At 48.6% G+C, this 21865-nt stretch overlaps 1 protein-coding gene across 1 annotated transcript in view; it reads right to left on the bottom strand.

Annotated features, from left to right (window-relative positions):
• Positions 1 to 292: 292 nt before the first annotated feature.
• LOC144806079 (uncharacterized) overlaps positions 293 to 21865 on the bottom strand; it is a 36671-nt gene continuing 15098 nt past the window's right edge. Inside the window, exon 4 of the mRNA XM_078672521.1 lies at positions 293 to 2994. Within this exon, the coding sequence (XP_078528647.1) occupies positions 891 to 1754 (864 nt within the window). The 5' untranslated portion in view covers positions 1755 to 2994 and the 3' untranslated portion in view covers positions 293 to 890. The remainder of the gene's footprint in view (positions 2995 to 21865) is intronic.

Here is a 21865-nt window from a genome sequence, read left to right as displayed (position 1 = left end):
AGAGTGACAAAATACAGTTTTTAAAATCACGAGTAAAACGAGTCAAATAACTCTAAAACAGCTGACAATACAGCATTAATGTTATCCCTTCACAAATAGCATTTCCTGTTAGTGGCAGGCAAAGAATCTCGCGAGCACTGTCACAGGGCTCCTTTTATATGTACCACTAGAGCGCTCCCACCGCTCTGGGCACACTAAAGATGGCCGCCGTGGGAAGATTTCCCTAACCCCACTTTAGCTCAAAAACGGCAGCTAAAGGCGTCAAATGTCGGCAAAAATGTGTGCAGGTGGCCTAGGGGTATGCTGTCTGCAATACAGAGTGAGAAAATACAGTTTTTAAAATCACGAGTAAAACGAGTCAAATAACTCTAAAACAGCTGACAATACAGCATTAATGTTATCCCTTCACAAATAGCATTTCCTGTTAGTGGCAGGCAAAGAATCATGACAAGTGAGAAGTAATTTGTAACCAAAACTGTGCTTGCATTTCGAGCACTCATAAAGTTTTACCCCAGAGTGGGATCTCTCATGAAGCATAACTCTGTCTTTCAGATTCAACCTTTTATGGCATAAGGATTTTCTCCAGTGTGGAGTTTCTCATGGTGAAATAGCGTTTTTTTCTGCAGCTTTTCTGGCATTCAGAGCACTCATAAGGTTTTTCATCAGTATGGAGTCGCTTAGTGAGGCTTTGCCTATCAAATAGGAATTTCTAGCATTCACAGCATTGGTAGTGTTTTTCCCCTGTATGCGTCTGCTCATGTAGAGTGAGATTGAGTTTAAAATTGATGCTTTTCTGGCATTCGGAGAACTGATTATTCTGATGGTGTGTTTTCTTATGGCGCTTGTAACCATCTCTACCTCTGAATCTTTTCTGACATTTAGAGCACTGATCATTTTTTTTCTCCAGTGTGGATTTTCACATGTTCAGTGAGATGAGCTTGTTGTCTGAAACATTTTTGGCATTCGGAGCACTGATAAGGTTTTTCCCCAGTGTGGATTTTTATATGCTTAGTGAGACGGCTTTTTACACTGAAACATACCTGGCATTCGGAGCACTGATAAGGTTTTTCCCCAGTGTGGGTTCTTATATGCTCAGTGAGACTGCTTTTTTGACTGAAACATATCTGGCATTCAGGGCACTGATAAGGTTTTTCCCCAGTGTGGGTTCTTATATGCTGAGTGAGACCGCTTTTTTGACTGAAACATATCTGGCATTCAGGGCACTGATAAGGTTTTTCCCCAGTGTGGGTTCTTATATGCTGAGTGAGACTGCTTTTTTCACTGAAACATTTGTCGCATTCAGTGCACTGATAACGTTTTACCCAAGTGTGGGTCCGTGTATGTTTAGTGAGTCTCATTTTGTCACTGAAACATCTCTGGCATTCAGAGCACTGATAAGGTTTTTCCCCAGTGTGGAATCTCACATGTGTAGTTAGAAGTGATTTAAGTTTGAAATGTTTTGGGCATTCAGAGCACTGGTAAGGTTTTTCCCCAGAGTGGATTCTCATATGTTCAGTGAGATGAGATTTTTTGTTGAAACTTTTTGGGCATTCAGAGCACTGATAACGTTTTTCCCCAGAGTGGGTTAATTCATGTCGATATAGACTCAGTTTGATACTAAACCTTTTCTGACATTCAGAGCACTGATAAGGTTTTTCCCCAGTGTGGATTCTCATATGCTCAGTGAGATAAGATTTACGCCTGAAACTTTTTTGGCATACTTTGCACTGAGAGTGGTTTTCCCCTGTGTGCATTCTGTCAAATTCGGTGAGATAAGATTTATGGCTGTATCTTGGTAACTTTTTTCCCTAACTTCGGTTATTTTGCCTCGATTTTAGAGTCGGGCTTGTTTAGATAATGTTCAGCACTTATCTCTAAAAGAAATTGTGTGTAATCTTCTCAACACTTGAATTGAGCAACAAAAGTCGGGAAGCAGTCCTGTAACACCTGTTGAAATTTTTCTAACAGATAATAGTCTTTAAGTAATAGCCTCTTCGGCAGCAACTTAATTTGTGACTGAAGTTTTTCTCAAATCTATTTGTATAGGTTCTTAGCAATGCAGTAATAAGGTGTTAGTCTGATATTTAATGATTAAACTGATAAGTACCTTTTTGCACTGGTATAATGGCAGTAACTGAGGGCGTTAGAGCGTGCAGAGTACTATTGTGGATGATTAGTCGCAGAACATCAGTTCCTTCTACCCTTTCTATGTTTGGGGTAAGGTTAAGGTTTGTAGTTCTGAGGATGAGGATTTATTTACATTAGATATAGCGCAACGGTGCTCCTTTAATCCATTTTTATATTTAACAGTTTTACATATCACTCCTGCACAACAGATAATGTTGAGGCGATTTACATAGAATTACAGAACAGTACACAATAAAAAGGAAACAATCTGAGATGGTCATTAACACAATAAAGTGGTGAATTCTTAAGGTTTTCGCAAGAGTGAGCAGAGTGGGTCGAGGTGTTATATCCCGAGGCAGATAGTCTCAAACTTGAGTAACTGGTTAAAAACGGTTGTTGAACAAAGGTGTTTTTCCAATCTTTTGGTTGTTAACGTGTCAGCTTCGGAGTCTTCTTTCAGCGTCTTTTCTTTGATGGTATCCAGAAGAAACCTTTAGTTGTAACTTTCTTTTATGTAGTGTGTGCTTCCTCTCTAGAATTACATGATGCTTTAGATGAACGTTATTCTGTCATGCTGAGGCAGTTTGTCTTTCTGATAATATTTCAGATGAGGATGCTGAAGCGGTCTTTCTACATTATTTCTGATGCTGTGTGCACAGATATGACTTTGCTCTGGGTTAATGAAATGCAAAATTAGAGACTTCACTTACAGGTATAGTACTTTCCTCGCCACACTTAGATTTTTGGAAATTGTTTAAACGTAGAATGCTGGATGTCCTTCAGTTTTTCAAAATAATCCTTCTTATGCCACTGACATTCAGTTGCTTAGTGCTAAATCTTGCTTTCTTCGTCCGTAATTTCAATCACCTATAGTATTAAAATTAAATAGTTAATACATGTACATTTCCAAAAATATAATTTACAAGCCAAATCAATGCAGAATTTTGAAAATGTTGAGCTGTTTTTCAGACAGTGCAGAGTGTAGAACGGTAGCATGAGAGTACTTGGATGTTGGAGTGAGGTTTTGTAGAATTTTCAACATTTTATTAAGCTCACAAAGGATACATGTACCCAATGGAGTTGCAACATAGAATCCCAAAGGCAGATATGAAAGTCATATGGACTGGCACCAAACAGATATTAAAAACATATACACTATTAATTAATTTGTAATGCACATTTCTGGGAAGGGAATGACTCCTCCACGGACAACAGGCGTTTTCCCCTGCCCTGAGTTACCACCTACTTGTATGTGGTTTCCTGACTTTTGAGTTTTGGCCTCTGCCTCAAGCAAATCTATTGGGCGTTGTGAGGACTATGCCTAGACCTATCCCTCAACTATGGTCCAGAGTGTGAATCAAGGGCAATGAAATTAAGGCATACTTTCATGTGTTCATTTTATTCCACCTGATCATTAGTTGTTAGGTTTTTCTGCACCTGGATTTACTGGGTGCAGAAAACCAGGACACAATCTTTTTCCAGACAGAAACCTTAGACTGAAAAGACGCATAAGACTCTGGGTGCAGCAGAAGCAGCCAAGACATATGCTGTTTTTTTTCACTAACTGGGGGAAACACACAATTCTTCCCTCTGTTGGTGTTCACAGTTGTTGTCGGCCTGTGATTCGGTGTTGAGTGCAGAGCGTATCGATTAGAGCCGAGGAGGATTTGACGAGCAAGCGGATCGGAGTCTGGGACGACTACCAGGGTTTGTTTTGTGACCGGTTCCCGCTTCACCCGTGTCTTGTTATACGGGCGCTTTAAGTTCTACGGATCTGTGATGGAGGCAGGAACGGCCGCTGCCAGCACCGTGGTGCTAAGGCGCTGCTAGTGCTGCTCGTGCGGCGGCTGCTGCAGAGCACAGAGAAGCCTTGGCCTGCCACCTGATTTATGTAAAAAATGTGTTGATTATTTTTTTTTTTCACAGTCCACAGGCAAAAATTACATCATCACTTGGATCAGAAAGCCTCAACAGAATTATAACAGGTGGACAAAGTGCATTGATCAATGTAAATCAGCTCCTCCTCTTATTAGATAAGCCAAATGAAAGATACAGCTTCTAAGTGCCCCGGAGCTTAGAGAGAGAGAGATAAAAAAGGAAAAAAAGAAGATGATGCAACTTTGCTAAGCCAGCAGATAGGTCTAAAGAAAACTCAACGGCCTTCTGTAACGGTAATTTCTCCAGGTTGCTCCACCAAGGTGTTGTATGCGGAATAGCCAAAAAGCGTGGACAAACTCATCCTAATTTGGGATAAGTAATTATGAATCTAACAAGGAACAAAGAAAAAAAACGAATAAAAAACCACTTCCCGGCGTGGCTACCGGCCGAGAAAGATAGCCGCGTTCTAGCATAGCTCTGTGACTGCAGGGCACCTTCCCCGACAATCCGCACAATAATCCTGACTTCAGCAGGCGCTGCTACGGCTGTATAAAAACGGGAGATCTTCTGGTTCCCGGTGAAGCAATCCGCTACTCCAGACTCCTAAAACTCAAGCGGCTACGAGACAGTGCAACCGGGGCCTAACAGCACTACGGAAGCCGGGGACTAAAGTTTCACGGCGGCCCGGCATACAGATGACCCGACAAGAACTGCTCCTGGACACAGAATAAAGGCGGCGAAAACCAAAACGGACGCGGCTGCGCGCACAGGACATCCTCGGACTACAAGGTACTGGTGACTGCTGGAGGAGGCAGAGAGGGGGCTCTGAGTGAAAACCCGACGTTACCGGGCAGGGACTGTGGACTGGGGACGCCGCAGTACGGCGGCACATCAATAAATGGGGGAAATGTCTGACCACATTTGCCTGTCGTATTGGCCTAGAATAGCAAGAGAATTAGCCGCCCGGAAAGTAGTTGCCGCCATGGTGGAAAACTTCTTTCCAATGGAATCAAGGTGTCTGCCATCTTGATCAGGAGGAGCCGATAATGGAGACGAGGGATTCCTGGCACGACGTTGTGCTGCCTGGGAGATAACCAAATCTGGCTTTGGTTGACCAATAAGACAGGCTGGGAATCATCCGGGGCCTTGTACTTCATATCCAGGCGTAGCAGGACTGCAGGAATGGAAGCAGGGTTTTCATGACCTTCAAACCGTCCTGCCAGATTAAGTCAATGATCGGGATAGCCCAAACCTGTTTCCGTGGCTGGTGTTTGGAATCATACAAGAAACAGTTGTATTCCTTGGTGACTCTAGGAAGTTGGAATCTCTTGGACTCCCTGTCCATTAACATGAAACCCACCTATGTCAGCTGACGGAGAGTCAACAGGAATTGGAGTGGTAGGTGACTGAGTCTGAATTTGATAATTGTCCCACTCAGTAAGGAGGGATCTATCATCCAACTCCCCATTTTATCTGTCATCATCAGTGGTGTGTGCGTCCTCCGGGTGATGAGACATCGATGCCACGGGAGAAACCGGAGGTGGCGGCTCGATGATCAATGAAGGCAGAGAAAGATGCGTCTGTAGGACAGATCAGGCCGACTCCGAGGGAGGAAATCAGCGGTAGTAGTCATCAAGCACATGTTGCAAATTAGAGATGAGAGACATGGGCATCTGCACTGTTGGATTCTCAAGTGGTGGTTGAGTATTAGGCTTAGGGTAATAATCATATCCTTGGTCATCATCAATATCTTGGCATTTGATAAGAAGCTCCAAAGGAGTACGAGCAGCACGGAACCTGTCATCCTCTTCCGAATCCTCCTTATCAGCCCCATAGTCAAAAAGCTCCACAGGAAGATTTGGAGATGGTTGAATTGGCAATAGATCCAAAGAAGAATTCCTACGTTGAAGTAGGGAAACATCCGTCGTTCCTGAAGGCGGCAAAAGTGTTGCTGAAGAGTTCAAGGGGATTAGAGACATCAAAGCTGAAGGTGGAACCAAGGATGCCGCTGACAACTCAGCGGTCGACGACGAAGTAACGTAAGGGAAGGCTTCTGTGCTGTCATTGAGGCAACCGTCGACGAGGCATCTGTTGACGAAGCAGGTAGAGCCTTGAGAGCCATCGACCGTCTCGTCGGCGAGGAGGCATCCGTCGGCGACTTACTGGAGACATACCTCTTTTTCGTCGACAACGAAGTGAGGGAGGTGGCAGACGGGCGAGGCTTCACCGACACCATGACAAACATCAACTGAGAGGACGCCGACAGCATAATCATTGTAGGTTGAGGAGAAGAGAAGGTAGAAGTCGTTGTCGTAGCAGTGGCAACTGAAGTCTTCATCGACGACGAGAGACCCATTTTTTTTAGGCAAATGTGTCTCAGGAAGAGACTTAGATGCCTGAGTTCTCTTCCAGGGGTTACCTTCTAGGGGTATCCTGATCAAAGTCATAAGCAATGAATATTCCCGCCCACGTGCGGGGACCCTGGAAATAATATAAAAATATATATGTAAATCCCATATAACTAGCTCCTCATATATGTATGCACATATATCATTGTTTCTCACACCAATGCAGCCCCAAAACGGAGGCTAAACAATGTAATTACTCATACATGTACTGAATTAGCAAGGAAATAAAAAACACATTAGGTCAAATGGCCCTTGAACTCTGTGGTTTAATGAGCAAAATACTCATAAATCATGAAAATTGCTAATAAATAGACATTGTTAGCCCATAGGCTGCATTGTAAAGCAAAAGCATAGAAAATTAAACCATTTTCAAAAAATAAAACTGGCACCGTGCCTTTAAGGCAGCCATGACCCCTGGCTTCCCATCATGCCTCAGGGGTGACAGTGAGGTCAGTTGTTATTTGCATAACCCAGAAGACAGGGCTCAACAATGAATTAGAAACACATAGTCATATCTCATTTGCCTGGGGAGGCGGCTGGGTTGCTTATGACTTTGATGAGGATTCCCCTGGAAGAGAACTAGGATTACAGGGAAGTAACTTATCCTTCTCTTCCAGGGGATCCTCATCAATAGTCATAAGCACTGACTAGAATAGCAAGCCCAACCAAACACCAGCAGGCAAATGAGAAGAAACATGACCCAACCAAAACAATTGTAACAGCCAAGCTAGCTGTTAAACAGATTCCGCAAGGCCTACTTGGGTACCTGCTCTAGCGTCTGAATCTAGACAATAATGCCTGGTAAATGTATGGACGGACCTTCAGGTGGAGAAGTGTGGCTCAATGGTTAGAGCAGGCAGACCTCGATGCAGAGCTCTGGCCAGGGACCAGGGTTCGATTCCTGCCTCGGCGGGTCTCGGGCTCATTAATTCCCCTGACCGGATATTCTCGCCTCAGTGCCTATTCTGATCATGGGTCCCAGGCTGCAACTCTGGGCAATAGCTTGCTTAGTCTCCACAACGGCCCCCACAACGCGAGGGATGCCTGGTCTGTAACATGGGGGTGCCCAGGAGTGGACACTTCACAGGGAAAGCCAGTAAGGGTTCCCTTGCGGTATTCGTACAAGCGCCGGGAAACCCACAGCGGGTAGCTGTGCACTATACAAGCACAAAAACATTTACATTTACATATACATTTCAGGTCGCTGCCTTACAAATCTCAGACATAGGCAAATTATTAAGAAAAGCCGCAGTAGCCGCTTTCCCTCTGGTAGAATGCGCCTTGGGAGAAAAACACCCAGGGTCTTCTCCGCCAACTGATAAGCCAGCTTAATACAAGAAACTATCCACCTTGAGATAGAACGTTTCGAGGCTGCATAACCTGGTCTGATCGATCCATAGTTGACAAATAACTAATCAGACTTACGTATAGTTTAGGACTTATCAAGGTCACATTTCAGAACTCTTTTCAGGTCCAAAGAATGCAATGCCCTCTCAGCTGGTATGGAGGGATTGGGAAAAAGGTGGGTAGAGAGATGGTCTGGTTTACATGAAAATTTTACACCACCTTAGGTAGAAAAGAAGGATGTGTTCTCAACACTACCCTATTTAGACGGAACACTGTGTAAGGCTCTTTGGCACAGAGAGCTTGAATTTCGCTCACCCTGCGAGCCGACGTGATTGCTACCAAAAAAGCAGCCTTCCACGAAATATGCTGCAAAGTTGCTTTATAAATGGGTTCAAAAGGTGGACCCAACAATTTTGATAGCACCAGGTTCACCTCCCTGGGGGGTGACGGAGGTCGCACTGGGGGATAAACCTTTTCGAACTCCTGCAGAAAATCCTTCACAGCTTGCAACTGGAAGAAAAGAAGGTTGGGAAGGTGATCGCCTATAAGCTGTTATCGTAGCCAAATGCACTTTAATAGAATTAAACTTCAACCCAGCTTTAGCCAGATACACTAAGTCGTTCTGCATACACCACATATAGAAGCGCTTCCACTTGCATGCATAAGAATGTCTTGTGGAAGGACGCTGTGCCTCTTTTAATATGGACATGCAGTCTTGCGGAAGTCCTAAGTGGCCGTATTGTATGACCTCAGGAGCCATGCTGCCAAGCTCAGTGACGGAAGGTTGGGATGATGAATCCTCCCGTTCATCTTGGATAGCAGGTCCGGCCTGCATGGCAGCTTCCTTTGCGGGCTCACTGACAGATGGAGAAAGTCCGTGTACCACCATTGTCTCGGCCAATCGGGGGCGATGAGGCTCATCGCTGTGTACGAGTTCGTCAGCTTGCTCCCCAACTTCGGGATCAGCGGAAGGAGTGGAAAGACGTACACAAATTCACCTGAACAGTTTATCAAAAGGGCATTCCCTTTCGACCCTGGGCGGTAGAATCTTGAGGTGAAGTCTCGGCATTTGGTGTTTTCGTCGTCCGCGAAGCGATCTATGGTGGGACGACCCCAAGACTGGAAGATGTCTTCGACAACCTTGTCGTTAAGAACCCAGTCTTCTCTGTCTTCGAAATGCCGGCTTAGAGCGTTCGCCGTCACATTCTGTTCTCCTGGGAGGTGGACTGCTGTGATTGATAGATTGCGAGCCAGGAGCCAATGCCAAATGTTTTGGGCCTTCAGCTAAAGAGCCCGTGAGCGTGTACCTCCCTGCTTGTTCAGGTAGTACATTGTGATGGTGGGGTCCGTCTGTACTAACACGGACGAGTCCTGAATCGAGGGAAGGAACGCTTTGAGGGCGAAGTGGACTGCCCTCAACTCCAGCATGTTGATGTGGTAAGTACGCTCTTTGAGGGACCACAGACCTTGCATTTGGAGATGACCCATGTGTGCTCCCCATCCTTGCAAAGATGCATCTGTGATTAACGTCTGGGCAGGAGGAGTTTGATGGAACAGAATTCCGACCTGCATATTTTTCTTCTTTGCCCACCAAGGAATGGATGCCCGCGCTGCGTCTGACAGTGTGATTTTGTCATCCCAGCATGCTGACTGTTGGTCCCACTTGTCCTCCAGATCCTGCTGAAGAGGACGTATTCGTAGTCTGGCATTCGGGACCAGGAAAATGCAGGATGCCATCGACCCTAGCAGGGAGGCAATCCTTCGCACCTTTAGGTCCTTGCTGCGAAGCACCAGTTGACACTTCTGAACTATGGAACACTGTCTCTTCTCCGAAGGAAACCCTTTTCCTACCTCGGAGTCTAGCAGAGCTCCCAGGAAATGTATCTTCTGAGTAGGCTGTGAGATTGGCTTGTTGAAGTTCACATGCAGAGCCAACCGGTGGCAGAGGTCGATGCAGCTCAGAAATTGATTTCTTACACTGTCTGGGGAAGGACCTTTCAACGGCCAGTCATCCAGGTATGGGTACACGAAGACACCCCTGCGGCGTAGAGCGGCCTCTACCACTGCGACACACTTCGTGAACACTCGAGGTGCTGACTTCAACCCGAACGGGATGACTTTGAACTGGAAGTGAGAGGTCCCCAACCGGAACCGAAGCAATCTTCTGTGATTGTGAGCGATCGGCACATGAAAATATGCATCTTGTAGGTCCAGCGAACACATCCAATCTCCTCTCGTGAGATGCGGATATATTTGATGAAGCGCCAACATGCAAAACCTCTCTTTCTTGACATACAGATTGAGTGTTCTCAAATCCAGAATGGGTCTGTATTCTGCTTTCTGGCCCTTTTTCCTGACTAGAAAACATCAAGAATACACTCCTTTCCCCCTTTGAGAGATTGGCACCCTCTCGATGGCCGACTTTTCGAGAAGGATAGCCACTTCTTTTTTCAGAAGTTTCAGCTGATGACTTGATGTTGGCATTGGAGGAACGGGTGTAGGCAGTTGTTGGAAATTAAGACAGTATCCATTCTGAAGTGTAGCTAACACCCAGCGATCTTTTGCAATGGTATGCCACTCTTCCATATGATGCGCGATGCTTCCCCTCACTGGAGTGGTTAACGGCGCTGGGGGAAGGAAGGACTAATGGCTTGGATTGGGCTTTGTTGGAATTGTTGCCCTGGCGCTGATTTCCACCACCTCTGGAATTACGCCTGCCTCTATATTGAGACTTCTGCTGCCCCTGTTGGTCCTGACCCTTCTGCCACTGAGGGGTTTGAACCCTCTGCTTGGAAGAGACTTTACTGTAGGGACGAAACCTCCTCTGAAACTCTTTTTTCTTTTCAATCCCCACAGCTTTAAGAGGGTCTAATTATGCTTTTATCCGCTGTATCTCTTCATCGGTACCTGCCCCAAACAACGATGTTCCTGAAAAAGGCAAGTTCAAGATCCGGGATTGAGCTTCTGGTTTCAATGCAGTAAGCCAGGAAGACTTTCTTGCACACACTCCGGGGGCATAGCCATGCGCTGAGAGGGTCGCACCTTCCGCTGCAGCGCTGATGATTTGGTTGGAGACTTGGCTGCCCTCCAAGAGAATCTCCTCAAAGTCCTTTCGTCCTCTTGCGGAAGTTTCTCGATGAACCGCTGCAGAGAATCCCACAGGGACCTATCATAGCGGCCCAAAAGGGCTATCGCATTGGATACTTTCAGGAGTGAGGCTGAGGTGTTGCAGACTCTTCTTCCACATGAATCCTGCGACTTGCTCTCCCCTAACATTAGGTACTGTGGAGGAGGAAGCTACAGCATGAGATTTTTTCACCACTGTGATGATGACCGAGTCTGGTGGCCGAACGCCTCTGAGGAAGAGTGGATCCTCCTCTGGCAAGTGATATTTCTTGAGAATCCTCACTGGAGCGGCCTTTATTGTCGCTGGCGTGAGGAACAACACCATAACCGGTTCTATAATCCCCGGAACCAAGGGTAGCAGAGGTTTGGGCGCAGACCTATGATGCAAAGTCTCAAAAATAACTGAGGTTTTGGTCTGGTGCGTTGTCATGGGAACACACAGCTTAAGAGCCCCTCTGCCCAAGATGTCTTGAAAGGTAAAGATGTCATCCACGGGATATATTCTGGATGGAGGACTGCCTGTCAAGGTCTGAGAATAATCCCTATGAGATCGAGTAGGGGAAGAGGAAGAAGTGGGAGATCTGCGTTCCCTTCTTCTGCTCCTAGACCTGGACCTCCGTCTGCTGGAGCACACCGGGGTACGCGATTGTTCTCTGGGCCTGGACACTGGTTTGTCTCGAGCTGCTGCCAGCCTGGCTGCTGTTTCCTTGTCTGGCGCCCTGTGATGGAGAGGCCTGTACCATCTTGGTGACAACCTGATGGAGGGCGAATTCTGAGTATCTCTCCTCACAGGCAAACTTGTTGGTGGGGGTGATCTCCTCTGTTCATGCAGCGAACCATCAGGAGAATGCCTGGACCTCTCACTGTTGGAGGAATATATCACTACATCTGGAGATCTATTCCGGTGAGAAGAGTGAGAGCCTGAAGAAGATGATGAAAGGCTCACTGGAGGCAAATTCTCTCTGGAAAGGCTTCTAGACCGGGATCTTGAGCGACTCCTTGATGCCTCATCCGTTGGACCCGTCTTCCTTTTAGCAGGAAGACTCCTGCTCCCAGGAGAATGCTCAGTAGACCTAGAGTGTCTCCCTGAGGTCGTCTCTCCCTCTGCCGCCAACGCCGACTGTGGAGATCTCAGCTGCGACGGCTGTCTGTGACCTGGCGACGGAGATGGTAAACTTGCCATCGTAGCTTTCTGGGTCGACGTGGACCTGGGCAGGACCGGCCTCGACACCGATGATGGAAGCTGCTCCGAGGCTAGTTGAACCTCTCCTTGCGGAGATCTATGGCTCGACGTCGAACACCTCTGGGATTCAGATGGAGAGACTTGCCTCGACGTCGGACTTCGGTGTTGAGAAGTCGACGACATACGACTCGACGTCGAGAGTCGATGCTTTGACGACGACGGAGGATGCTGCGACGGAGACTGCCTCGAAGTCGAGTGCCGGTGATGATCCGTCGACCAAGTGTGTCTCGACGTTGAGGGTCGGTGGCGAGGTGACGACGGAGTGTGTCTCGACGTTGAGCGCCCGTGGTGAGGTGACGACGGAGTGTGTCTCGATGTCAAGCACCGGTGGTGAGACGCCAGAGTGTGCCTCGACGTCGAACACTTATGACTAGGCGTCAACGGAGGAAGCTTCGCCGTCGAAGGCCTATGATGCTGCGTCGACGGTTGACGTCAGCGGAGGTACCTTGGATCTCGACGCTGAAGTCTTCATCATTGAAGGAAGATGACTCGTCTTCGACGTCGTCTTCGTCGCCGCTGGAAGCTTCGACACTGATCCTGACGCCGAAAGTGAACAAGTCGGGACTTCTCGACGTCGATCGCGTCCTTCATTTTTTCTGTCTCTCAGGAGGCCTACCTCTTTCAGAGAGGCCATAGATCCTTATCCTCTCTCTATCCTTGAGGGTTCTCCTAGAAAGATTCTTGCAGTGTTCACAAGGGTCTGCAGAGTGTGTCTCACAGAGACAGAGGATACACACAGGTCCTGGCCTTCTTCTTCCCACAGGAAGGGCAGGTGTCAAGAATAGAAGGCATTTTGACAAAAATATTCTTTTTTTGAAAGTCAAAAAAGGCAGCACTAACACTCTAAGCTTAAAAGACGTCAAGTGAAAGTAAAAATTGAGGAAAATCCCTAGTATTTTTTGACAGAAAGTCAAACAAGGGAGGAGCTGTTAAACCAGGGTCCTGACTGAAGGAGCTGGAAAGAACAACTGTCCTAACTGTCACCCCTGAGGCACGATGGGAAGCCAGGGGTCATAGCTGCCTTAACTTGTGGGACACCCCCGCGCCGCACGGCCACCAGCTGCTGCGTGTGCCCCCAGTGCCTGCCTCTGCCTCAGCGCCGGCCTCGCTGCCGCCCTGAGCGCTCTCCTTGGTTTTTTCCTCGTTTTGCCTGAAATTGTGCTTGTATTTTTTTTCTTCCCCAGAGCGTTTCACTGTCTTTTTTCCCCGTGTTTTTGCCTGTAATTGTGCTTGTTTTTTCCTCCCCAGAGCGTTCACTGTCTTTTTTCCCCCGTGTCTCTGCCTGTAATTGTGCTTGCTTTTTGCCGCTTCTCGTCGTGCTTGGCCCCCTCGCCGCCCCCCGCTCCCGCTTCCCGCCACCGCCTTCAGCCCCGCCCCTTTTCTCTTCTGTTTCCCTCCCCGCTCCCGCCTCCCAGCTGATCCGCCCACCCGCGCACTTCGCCTTAAATGGCGACCGTGCGAACGCGCAGCGGTCACGCGCAGCGGGCGCGCCGATTGTGCGCCGAAGGCGCGCCAAAGGTAAGCCCGTCTGCGCCCGTCCGCGACCGGATCGCGACCAGCGCCAGGACCCCTGGCCCCCACCGACGGAAGCCGACCCGACGAACCTACAGCGCCGCCGACCTCACCGCACTCAACACCGGCCACATCCCAGGATGTCACCGAGCCGCCCCGAAGCACACCCACGGACCCTTCAGCTGCCACGCCTGCAAGTTCACCTGCATCCGGACCTTCCCTGCACCCGCCAAGCCGAACTCCAGCAGCACCCACCTCAAGTGTATCCTGCTCAACACCCGCTCCGTCCACAGACACGCCGTAGAACTCTGGAACCTGCTCGACACCACCGCCCCCGACGTTGCCTTCATCACCGAGACCTGGATGAACGCCTCCTCAGCCCCAGACATCGCCATCGCCATCCCAGAGGGCTACAAGATCACCCGGAGGGACCGCGACAACCAGACCGGAGGAGGCATCGCCATCATCCACAGAGACACCATCCGCATCACTACCAACACCGATGACACCCTCACCACCACTGAACACCTGCACTTCCAGATCCACACCAACCCAAAGACCACCCTCAGAGGCACCCTGATCTACCGACCCCTGGGACCACGCACACGATTCAGCGAGGACATCGCCGACTTCGTCAGCCCGCACGCTCTCCCCTCCGCTGACTACATCCTCCTGGGGGACCTCAACTTCCACCTGGAGAACAACAACGACCGCAACACCATCAGCTTGCTCGACAACCTCGACAACCTAGGACTCAAGCAACTGGTGACCACCCCCACCCACTACGCCGGACACACACTCGACGCCGTCTTCTCATCCAGCAAAGACGTCACCTTCAGCCACGCAACAGAACTCCACTGGACGGACCACAGCTGCGTCCACTTCACCTTCAGAAGAACGACGATCCACCACCACCAGCAACAGGTTGCTCGAAGAAGCTGGAACAAGATCACAGCCGACCAGCTCACCGCTTCCCTGAGCCAGCACCCTCCCGCCAACTCAGCGAACCCCAGCCAGGCCGCCGACAACCTCACGAAATGGATCAACGACTGCGCGGACGAACTCGCCCCTCTGAGAACCCCACCCAGCAGACCCTGCAGCAGAAAAACACCATGGTTCACCGACGAACTCAAGAGCTCCAAGAAGAACTGTCGAGCCCTCGAGAAAGCATGGAGAAGGGAACCAACGACGGACAACATGACCACCCTCAAGCTCGCCACCCGGAAGCACCACCAACTGATCCGCGCCACCAAGAAAAATGCATACAAGGACCGGCTGGACAACAACGCACACAACTGCAAGGAGCTCTTCAACATCGTGAAAGAGCTATCCAACCCCAACGCCGGAAACAATGACATCACCCCGTCGCAAGAACTCTGCAACTCCCTCGCGTCCTACTTCCACAACAAGATCACGGACATACACAACAGCTTCAACAACCAACCAACGCCAGCCACAACCGCAACGACGCCACCCACCACCACCCTCCGCACCTGGACCCCGATCAGCACCGAAGACACCATCCGCACCATGAACTCCATCCATTCCGGATCTCCGACTGACCCCTGCCCTCACCACGTCTTCAACGAAGCCGACACTGTCCTCGCACCCCACCTGCGGGACATCATCAACACCTCCTTCGACTCCGCCACCTTCCCTGAGAGCTGGAAGCACGCCGAACTCAGCGCTCTCCTCAAGAAACCCACAGCAGACCCCACCGACCTCAAGAACTACCGTCCCATCTCGCTCCTCCCGTTCCCGGCCAAAGTCATCGAGAAGACCGTCAACAAACAGCTGGCAGCCTTCCTCGAGACGAATGGATCCCTCGACCCCTCACAGTCTGGCTTCCGAGCGAACCACAGCACCGAGACCGCCCTCATCGCCGCCACCGACGACCTTCGAACCCTGATGGACAACGGAGAAACAGCGGCCCTCATCCTCCTGGACCTCTCCGCGGCTTTCGACACTGTCTGCCACCGCACCCTAATACAGCGCCTCAGCAACATCGGAATCCGGGAGAAGGCACTGGAATGGATCACCTCCTTCCTCGACGGAAGAACACAAAGAGTCCGCCTACCACCGTACAAGTCAGAGGCCACCAAAGTCATCTGCGGCGTCCCTCAAGGATCCTCGTTGAGTCCCACCCTCTTCAACGTCTACATGAGCCCCCTCGCGGCCATCGCACGCCAACACAACCTCAACATAATCTCCTACGCTGACGACACCCAGCTGATCCTCTCCCTGACCAACGACCCCACCACCGCCAGAGCCAACCTGCACGAAGGGATGAGAGACGTAGCCGAATGGATGACGACCAGCCGCCTGAAACTGAACTCAGACAAGACGGAGGTCCTCATCCTGGGCTCCTCACCCTCCGCCTGGGACGACTCCTGGTGGCCTCCCGCCCTAGGCACCGCACCCAAACCAACGGACCACGCACGCAACCTGGGCTTCATCCTGGACTCCTCCCTCTCCATGACCAGGCAAGTCAACGCCGTCTCCTCATCATGCTTCAACATCCTGCGCATGCTACGTAAGATCTTCCGGTGGATCCCCACCGAGACGAGGAAGACGGTCACCCAAGCCCTCGTCACCAGCCGACTGGACTACGGCAACGCCCTCTACGCCGGAACCACTGCCAAACTCCAGAAGAGACTCCAGCGGATCCAGAACGCCTCGGCGAGACTCATCCTCGACATCCCCCGACGCAGCCACATCTCCGGACACCTGAGAGATCTGCACTGGCTCCCGGTCAACAAGAGAATCACCTTCCGCCTCCTCACCCACGCACACAAAGCCCTACACGACCAAGGCCCGAGCTACCTCAACAACCGGATCAACTTCTACACTCCCAAGCGCCTCCTCAGATCAACCAACCACGCCCTCGCCGCCGTCCCCCGCATCCGAAGAGCGACAACAGGAGGAAGATCCTTCTCCTACCTGGCCGCCAAGACCTGGAACTCACTTCCCACCAATCTGCGCCTGACCCAAGACCACCTCTCCTTCAGGAAGAAGCTCAAGACCTGGCTGTTCGAGCAGTAGCGGCACCCCCCCCCCTCCCAGCGCCTTGAGACCCTACGGGTGAGTAGTGCGCTCTACAAATGACCTGATTGATTGATTGATTGAACGGCACGGTGCCAGTTTTATTTGTTGAAAATGGTTTCATTTTCTATGCTTTTGCTTTAACAATGCAGCCTATGGGCTAACAATGTCTAATTATTAGCAATTTTCATGATTTATGAGTATTTTGCTTCTTAAAACACAGAGTTCAAGGGCCATTTGACCTAATATGTTTTTTATTTGCTTGATAATTTAGTACATGTATGAGTAATTACATTGTTTAGCCTCAGTTTTGGGGCTGCATTGGTGTGAGAAAAAATTATATATGAGCATACATATATGTCGAGCTAGTTATATGTGATTTACATATATATTTTTATATTATTTCCGGGGTCCCCGCATGTGGGCGGGAATATTCAGTGCTTATGACTATTGATGAGGATCCCCTGGAAGAGAACTTGGGTTGTAAGGGTTGAACCTGGCCTCTACTCACAAGGTGACCCAAGTATGCAACCTTTCCCTGCCCTATCTTGCACTTGCATGCCTTGATAACGAGGCCTGCACTTCTCAGAGCCTCCAGTACTTTCCTAAGGTGGATCAGGTGATCCTGCCAAGTAGAGCTAAAAACAGCAATATTGTGTAGATATGCTGCACTCAAGGATTCCAATCCAGCAAGGGCTTAGTTCACCAACCTTTGAAAAGTGGCAGATGCATTTTTCAAACCAAAGGGCATTACAGTGAACTGATAATACCCATCTGGGGTTGAAAATGCAGATATTTATTTTGCTCCTGGAGTCGTCAGACCTATATGCCAGTACTCTGATGTGAGATCAAACATACTCAGATACTTGGCTGCTCCCAACCTGTCAATAAGTTAATCTGCCCATGGAATTTGGCATGCATCAGTTTTGATCACAGCATTCACGCCCCAATAGTCCACACAAAACCTCATTTCTTTCTTACCATTCTGGCTATGAGGCTTGTGGATTAAGACAACTGGGCAGGTCCAGGGGCTCTCAGAAGGCTTTAGAACTCCCAATTCCAGCATCATGCTTACTTCAGCTTTGATGCTCTCTTTCACATGTTCGGTCGGCCTGTATGTTTTATTCTCGAAAGGTAGCCTTTCATCAGCGTCTACAGCATGGATACACCAGCTAGTCTGGCGACAGGTCAAAAAGAAGAGCTCAGCAAACTGATTTAGGACTTGTCTGCAATCAGTCTCCTGATGGGCAGGTAGGGTGTCTGACAAGACGGCACCTTCCACTGACCCATCTTTTGGATTGCTGGACAGGTATGGGGCAGGTTAACTCTTTGCTTCCTGATCCTCATCTGTAACCATGAGCATGGTCACATCTGCCATGTCATATTAGGGTGTAAGGCGGTGGGCATGGACGACCCTCTCGGGGTTCCTGTCAGAGCCAGGGTCTACCAGGTAGGTGACCGCCCCTTTTCTTTCTAGGATAGGGTAGGGTCTACTCCACTTACCTTGCCGAGCCCTAGGAGCCACAGGCCTCAAAACCCACACCATCTGCCCAGGCTGGAACTCAACCATAGCAGCCTTTTGGCATCACCAGAGCTTCTGGAGCTAGGCTGGCCACAACGTTTTTGCTTGCTTTTTCCACGTACTCATACATCCTGGAGCAAAAGCCAAACACATAGTCCACTATATCTGCTAAGGTTCAACAAGAGGTTTCTCCAATCCCTCTTTCACAAGGCACAGTGGTACCGACAGGAAACCCAAACAGAAGCTAAAATAAGGAGGACCCCACTCCTATCTGTGGCCCTTCCCAATAGGCAAACAGCAGGCATGGAAGTAAGACATAACATCTTATTTTGAGTTTTTCAGGAAGTCCACCGATCATGCCCTTCATTGTCTTGTTAAATCTTTCAACAAGGCCATTACACATAGCAGAGTGGCTTTGGCCACACTGACCAGGACGTATGCAGCGGGGGATTTGGACCCCTAATATTATGCCGTTCAATTTCAACACGCAGCTCGATGGCTCAACACAGTCCCTAGTTGGCAAATTCGGCTCTCGGCGGGAATGGTGGATGCTGGTTGTCTTCCAGAGCTGTTAATGGAAGAATCGGGAACACCAAGAGCTAATCCATATATTGTGCGACAAACGGCCAGAGTATGGCATTGGTTTGTAGTGAGAGTACTTAAGCGCGCACCATTCCATAGGGAGCTCCCAATCTGGATATTAAAACCAATCAGGCAGATGGCACTCAGTATGTCCTTCAAGGCATGGAGTGAGGGGGATGCGAGCAATAAGGTGAATTGTACCCAGATGAGACTTATCCCCTTTAAACATGCCCGCAAAGAGTTTGGTCTAAGCCAGGGGCAATTTTTACAACATGCGTGCTTGGCAGACACAACTAAGCACAACTGGCCATGCTGTCCGACAGCTCCGCCGCATACTCCAACCCTTGAGATACTGCTAACCTATGGTGCGTGTAGACACCTAATTATGCATCTTTACAGAACAATGCGATCAGATACAGTAGGCACTACACACGGCCCGAGAGGCCTGGAATTTAGACTTTGACATTCCAATGGAAGATCAAGACTGGCAGCAGGCCTGTGAACTAATACGCATGGTTTCTAGTAATGCCCATTTTCGACTGATACATTATAATTTTCTGCGAAGAACCTACTAAACGGCACAAGACCTTCATCGAATGGTCGGGTCTTGGCCAGATATATGCTTGCGCTGCAACATTGTGGGGGCTGATTTCGTACATTAACCATGGTCCTGCGATGCAATACACTCCTTCTAGCAACAAGCTGTCGAAGAAATGGTGCATGCCACACAACTTAGTATTGAGCTGACACCCAAATGCTGTTTATTAGGCCTGTTTAGATGTCAGAAGGGCGCAAGATAACCTATACATTTGGTCTGTCGCCTATGGTACTGGCATGACGTAGAATTGCAATCACATGACTGCCCCAGCATGCCCCAGCGATTGTGCTCTGGCATCGAGATGAGCTTCTTCTCATGCTGAACGCTTTGATGCTGCCTCTCTTGTCATCGAGCCTGATGATCGGGTAGAGTCCTCTTGGACCGAAACGACTTACAAGGGTCGCAGTCTTCCTTCTTGTGCTCCGGAGAGAGGAACAAGTTACAAACTTGATGTACGTCGGTGGAGGGTACTTGGTGTGGCACTCAGGACAGAAATGGAATGGAGTCTGTTCCATTTGCAGATGGCTGGCCCTACGCAGCATGGCCCGACGGTTGCCCACAAGGTTTTCTATCAAAAATTGAGAGTTTTCCAAACTATTTGAAACGAGGAGAACAGGGAAACGCGTACTGAAACAATACAGTTGAGGGTAGAGTGGACTGCGCACTGAGGGGAACCCGAAGAGCGGTTTCGGAGTGCAGCAATATGCACCCGAACCCGTTTGGGGTAAAAAACAATCTAACAATGGAGTCAATGCCCATGTGCACTATCACCAAAAGGTGGTCACCTTACCTCGTGACTGGAAAGACTTCTTCAAAGATAAACAACTTGCAAACATCCGGACCCAACACAAGATGGCAGGAGTATGCAAAGCATGTGCATCTACAGCATACATGCCTAGAACAGAGGATTAATGGCCCCAAATCCATGCTGTGGTATCGTCATGTTGTGGCTGAGTGTGCCATGTGATGTGGCAGGCTATAGTGCTTGGTGTGATTTGGTCATTTTTGACAAGGTGGAGTACTGAAGGCTTAGGCATTTTTTTATTTTCTTTGTTTTTGGGATCGTGTGATATAGTGCGTTACCTACTGTATGATGTAAGTAAATAATTGCTATTATACAGTAAGGATGTGGGGTGAGTGTATTTAGGTCTGAAGACATGCTGATTATATGCAGAATAACAGGTCCGGGAAGTCACTGCTGACTAGAGCAGGTTAGCAGCTGCACAGGCCTTGGGCATTGATCCTATTGAGGATAATATGTGACGGGCCAATGGTGACTGGAGCTGGCTAGCAACAACGCTGGCTTCTGTTATTCATTACAAGCAGGGTAACAATACATGTCAATATTGACTGGAACTGGTTGGCAGTAAAGTTAACCTCTGGTTTTGAATATTAGCAGGAATTAAGGTACAGGGGTCACTACTGACTGGAGTTACTTAGCAGGATAATAGGTCTCAGGGGGCCAATACTGACTGAAGCTGGTTAGTATGATCACTAGTCCCAAGGTGCTACTAATGACTCAAGTTGGCCAGAATGATAACAAGTCCCAGGGGCCAATACTAACAGGATCTGGCTAGTAGGCTTACATACAGGTCCAAGGGGCCACTACTGACTGGAGCTGGCTAAAAGAATAAGAGGCCCAAGGGTGGTGGGGTGCGAGTGACTCCAGTGACCGGGGTTGGCTAGAAGCATTGACAACCTTTGGTATTGATTAAGTGCAGGATTCCAGGTCACAGGAGGCACTGCTGAATATGGCTGGATAGCAGCAGTGGTGGCCTCTAGGAAGAAGGAATTGAGAAAGCATAACTGGATATACTGGTTTCTTTAATACCGATAATTGTTTACACATCATACACATCAATGCCACAACGTGAATTGATAATTACATTACCAAATTACAATATTCTTATATTAATTTGATGTGACTGTTCGCCTTAATATGCCTGCAAAGTTACATGATTCTATTAGGGCTCAGGACCATTTTATTTAGTGATGTGCATCTGCACACTTTCCTGTATCTTGTAGTAAATTGAATATTGACAAACAGAAGTGTTATTTCCAGAAACAGTGAATTCTGCAGCTTGTCTGTGTATCTTTTATCTGCACCTCACGGACTCCTCACATTCCCCTGGAGAGAAGATCCTGCCTCCTACTCATTAGTGTTGTTTCAGTAACTGTTTCTATCACGTGTTCATGTTTCATTGACTTGTATTAGGAGAAAAGTGTATGAAAATACATTGTGTAGCATTAGCATTATATACTTCAACTTGCTTTAGGGTGGATGCTCTCGTCCATTGCAAAGACAATTGTCACTTGTTAGTTTGCTTGGCCTTTTGCTATTTTTGCATTAAATGTATGATAGATTTGTTGGCCTCACGGTGTGTTGCGTTTTATTTTACATAGCACAAGAGATGCTGAGGAAAATGTCAGTCCAGTATACACATTCTTCATATAAATCAACTCACAGTATACTGTTCTGG

The sequence above is a fragment of the Lissotriton helveticus genome, assembly GCF_964261635.1.
Source record: "Lissotriton helveticus chromosome 1_1 unlocalized genomic scaffold, aLisHel1.1 SUPER_1_unloc_43, whole genome shotgun sequence".
NCBI classification, from domain to species: Eukaryota; Metazoa; Chordata; class Amphibia; order Caudata; family Salamandridae; genus Lissotriton; species Lissotriton helveticus.
The sequence above is the reverse complement of the archived record's forward strand: the minus strand, read 5'-3'. Positions and strand labels throughout refer to the sequence as shown.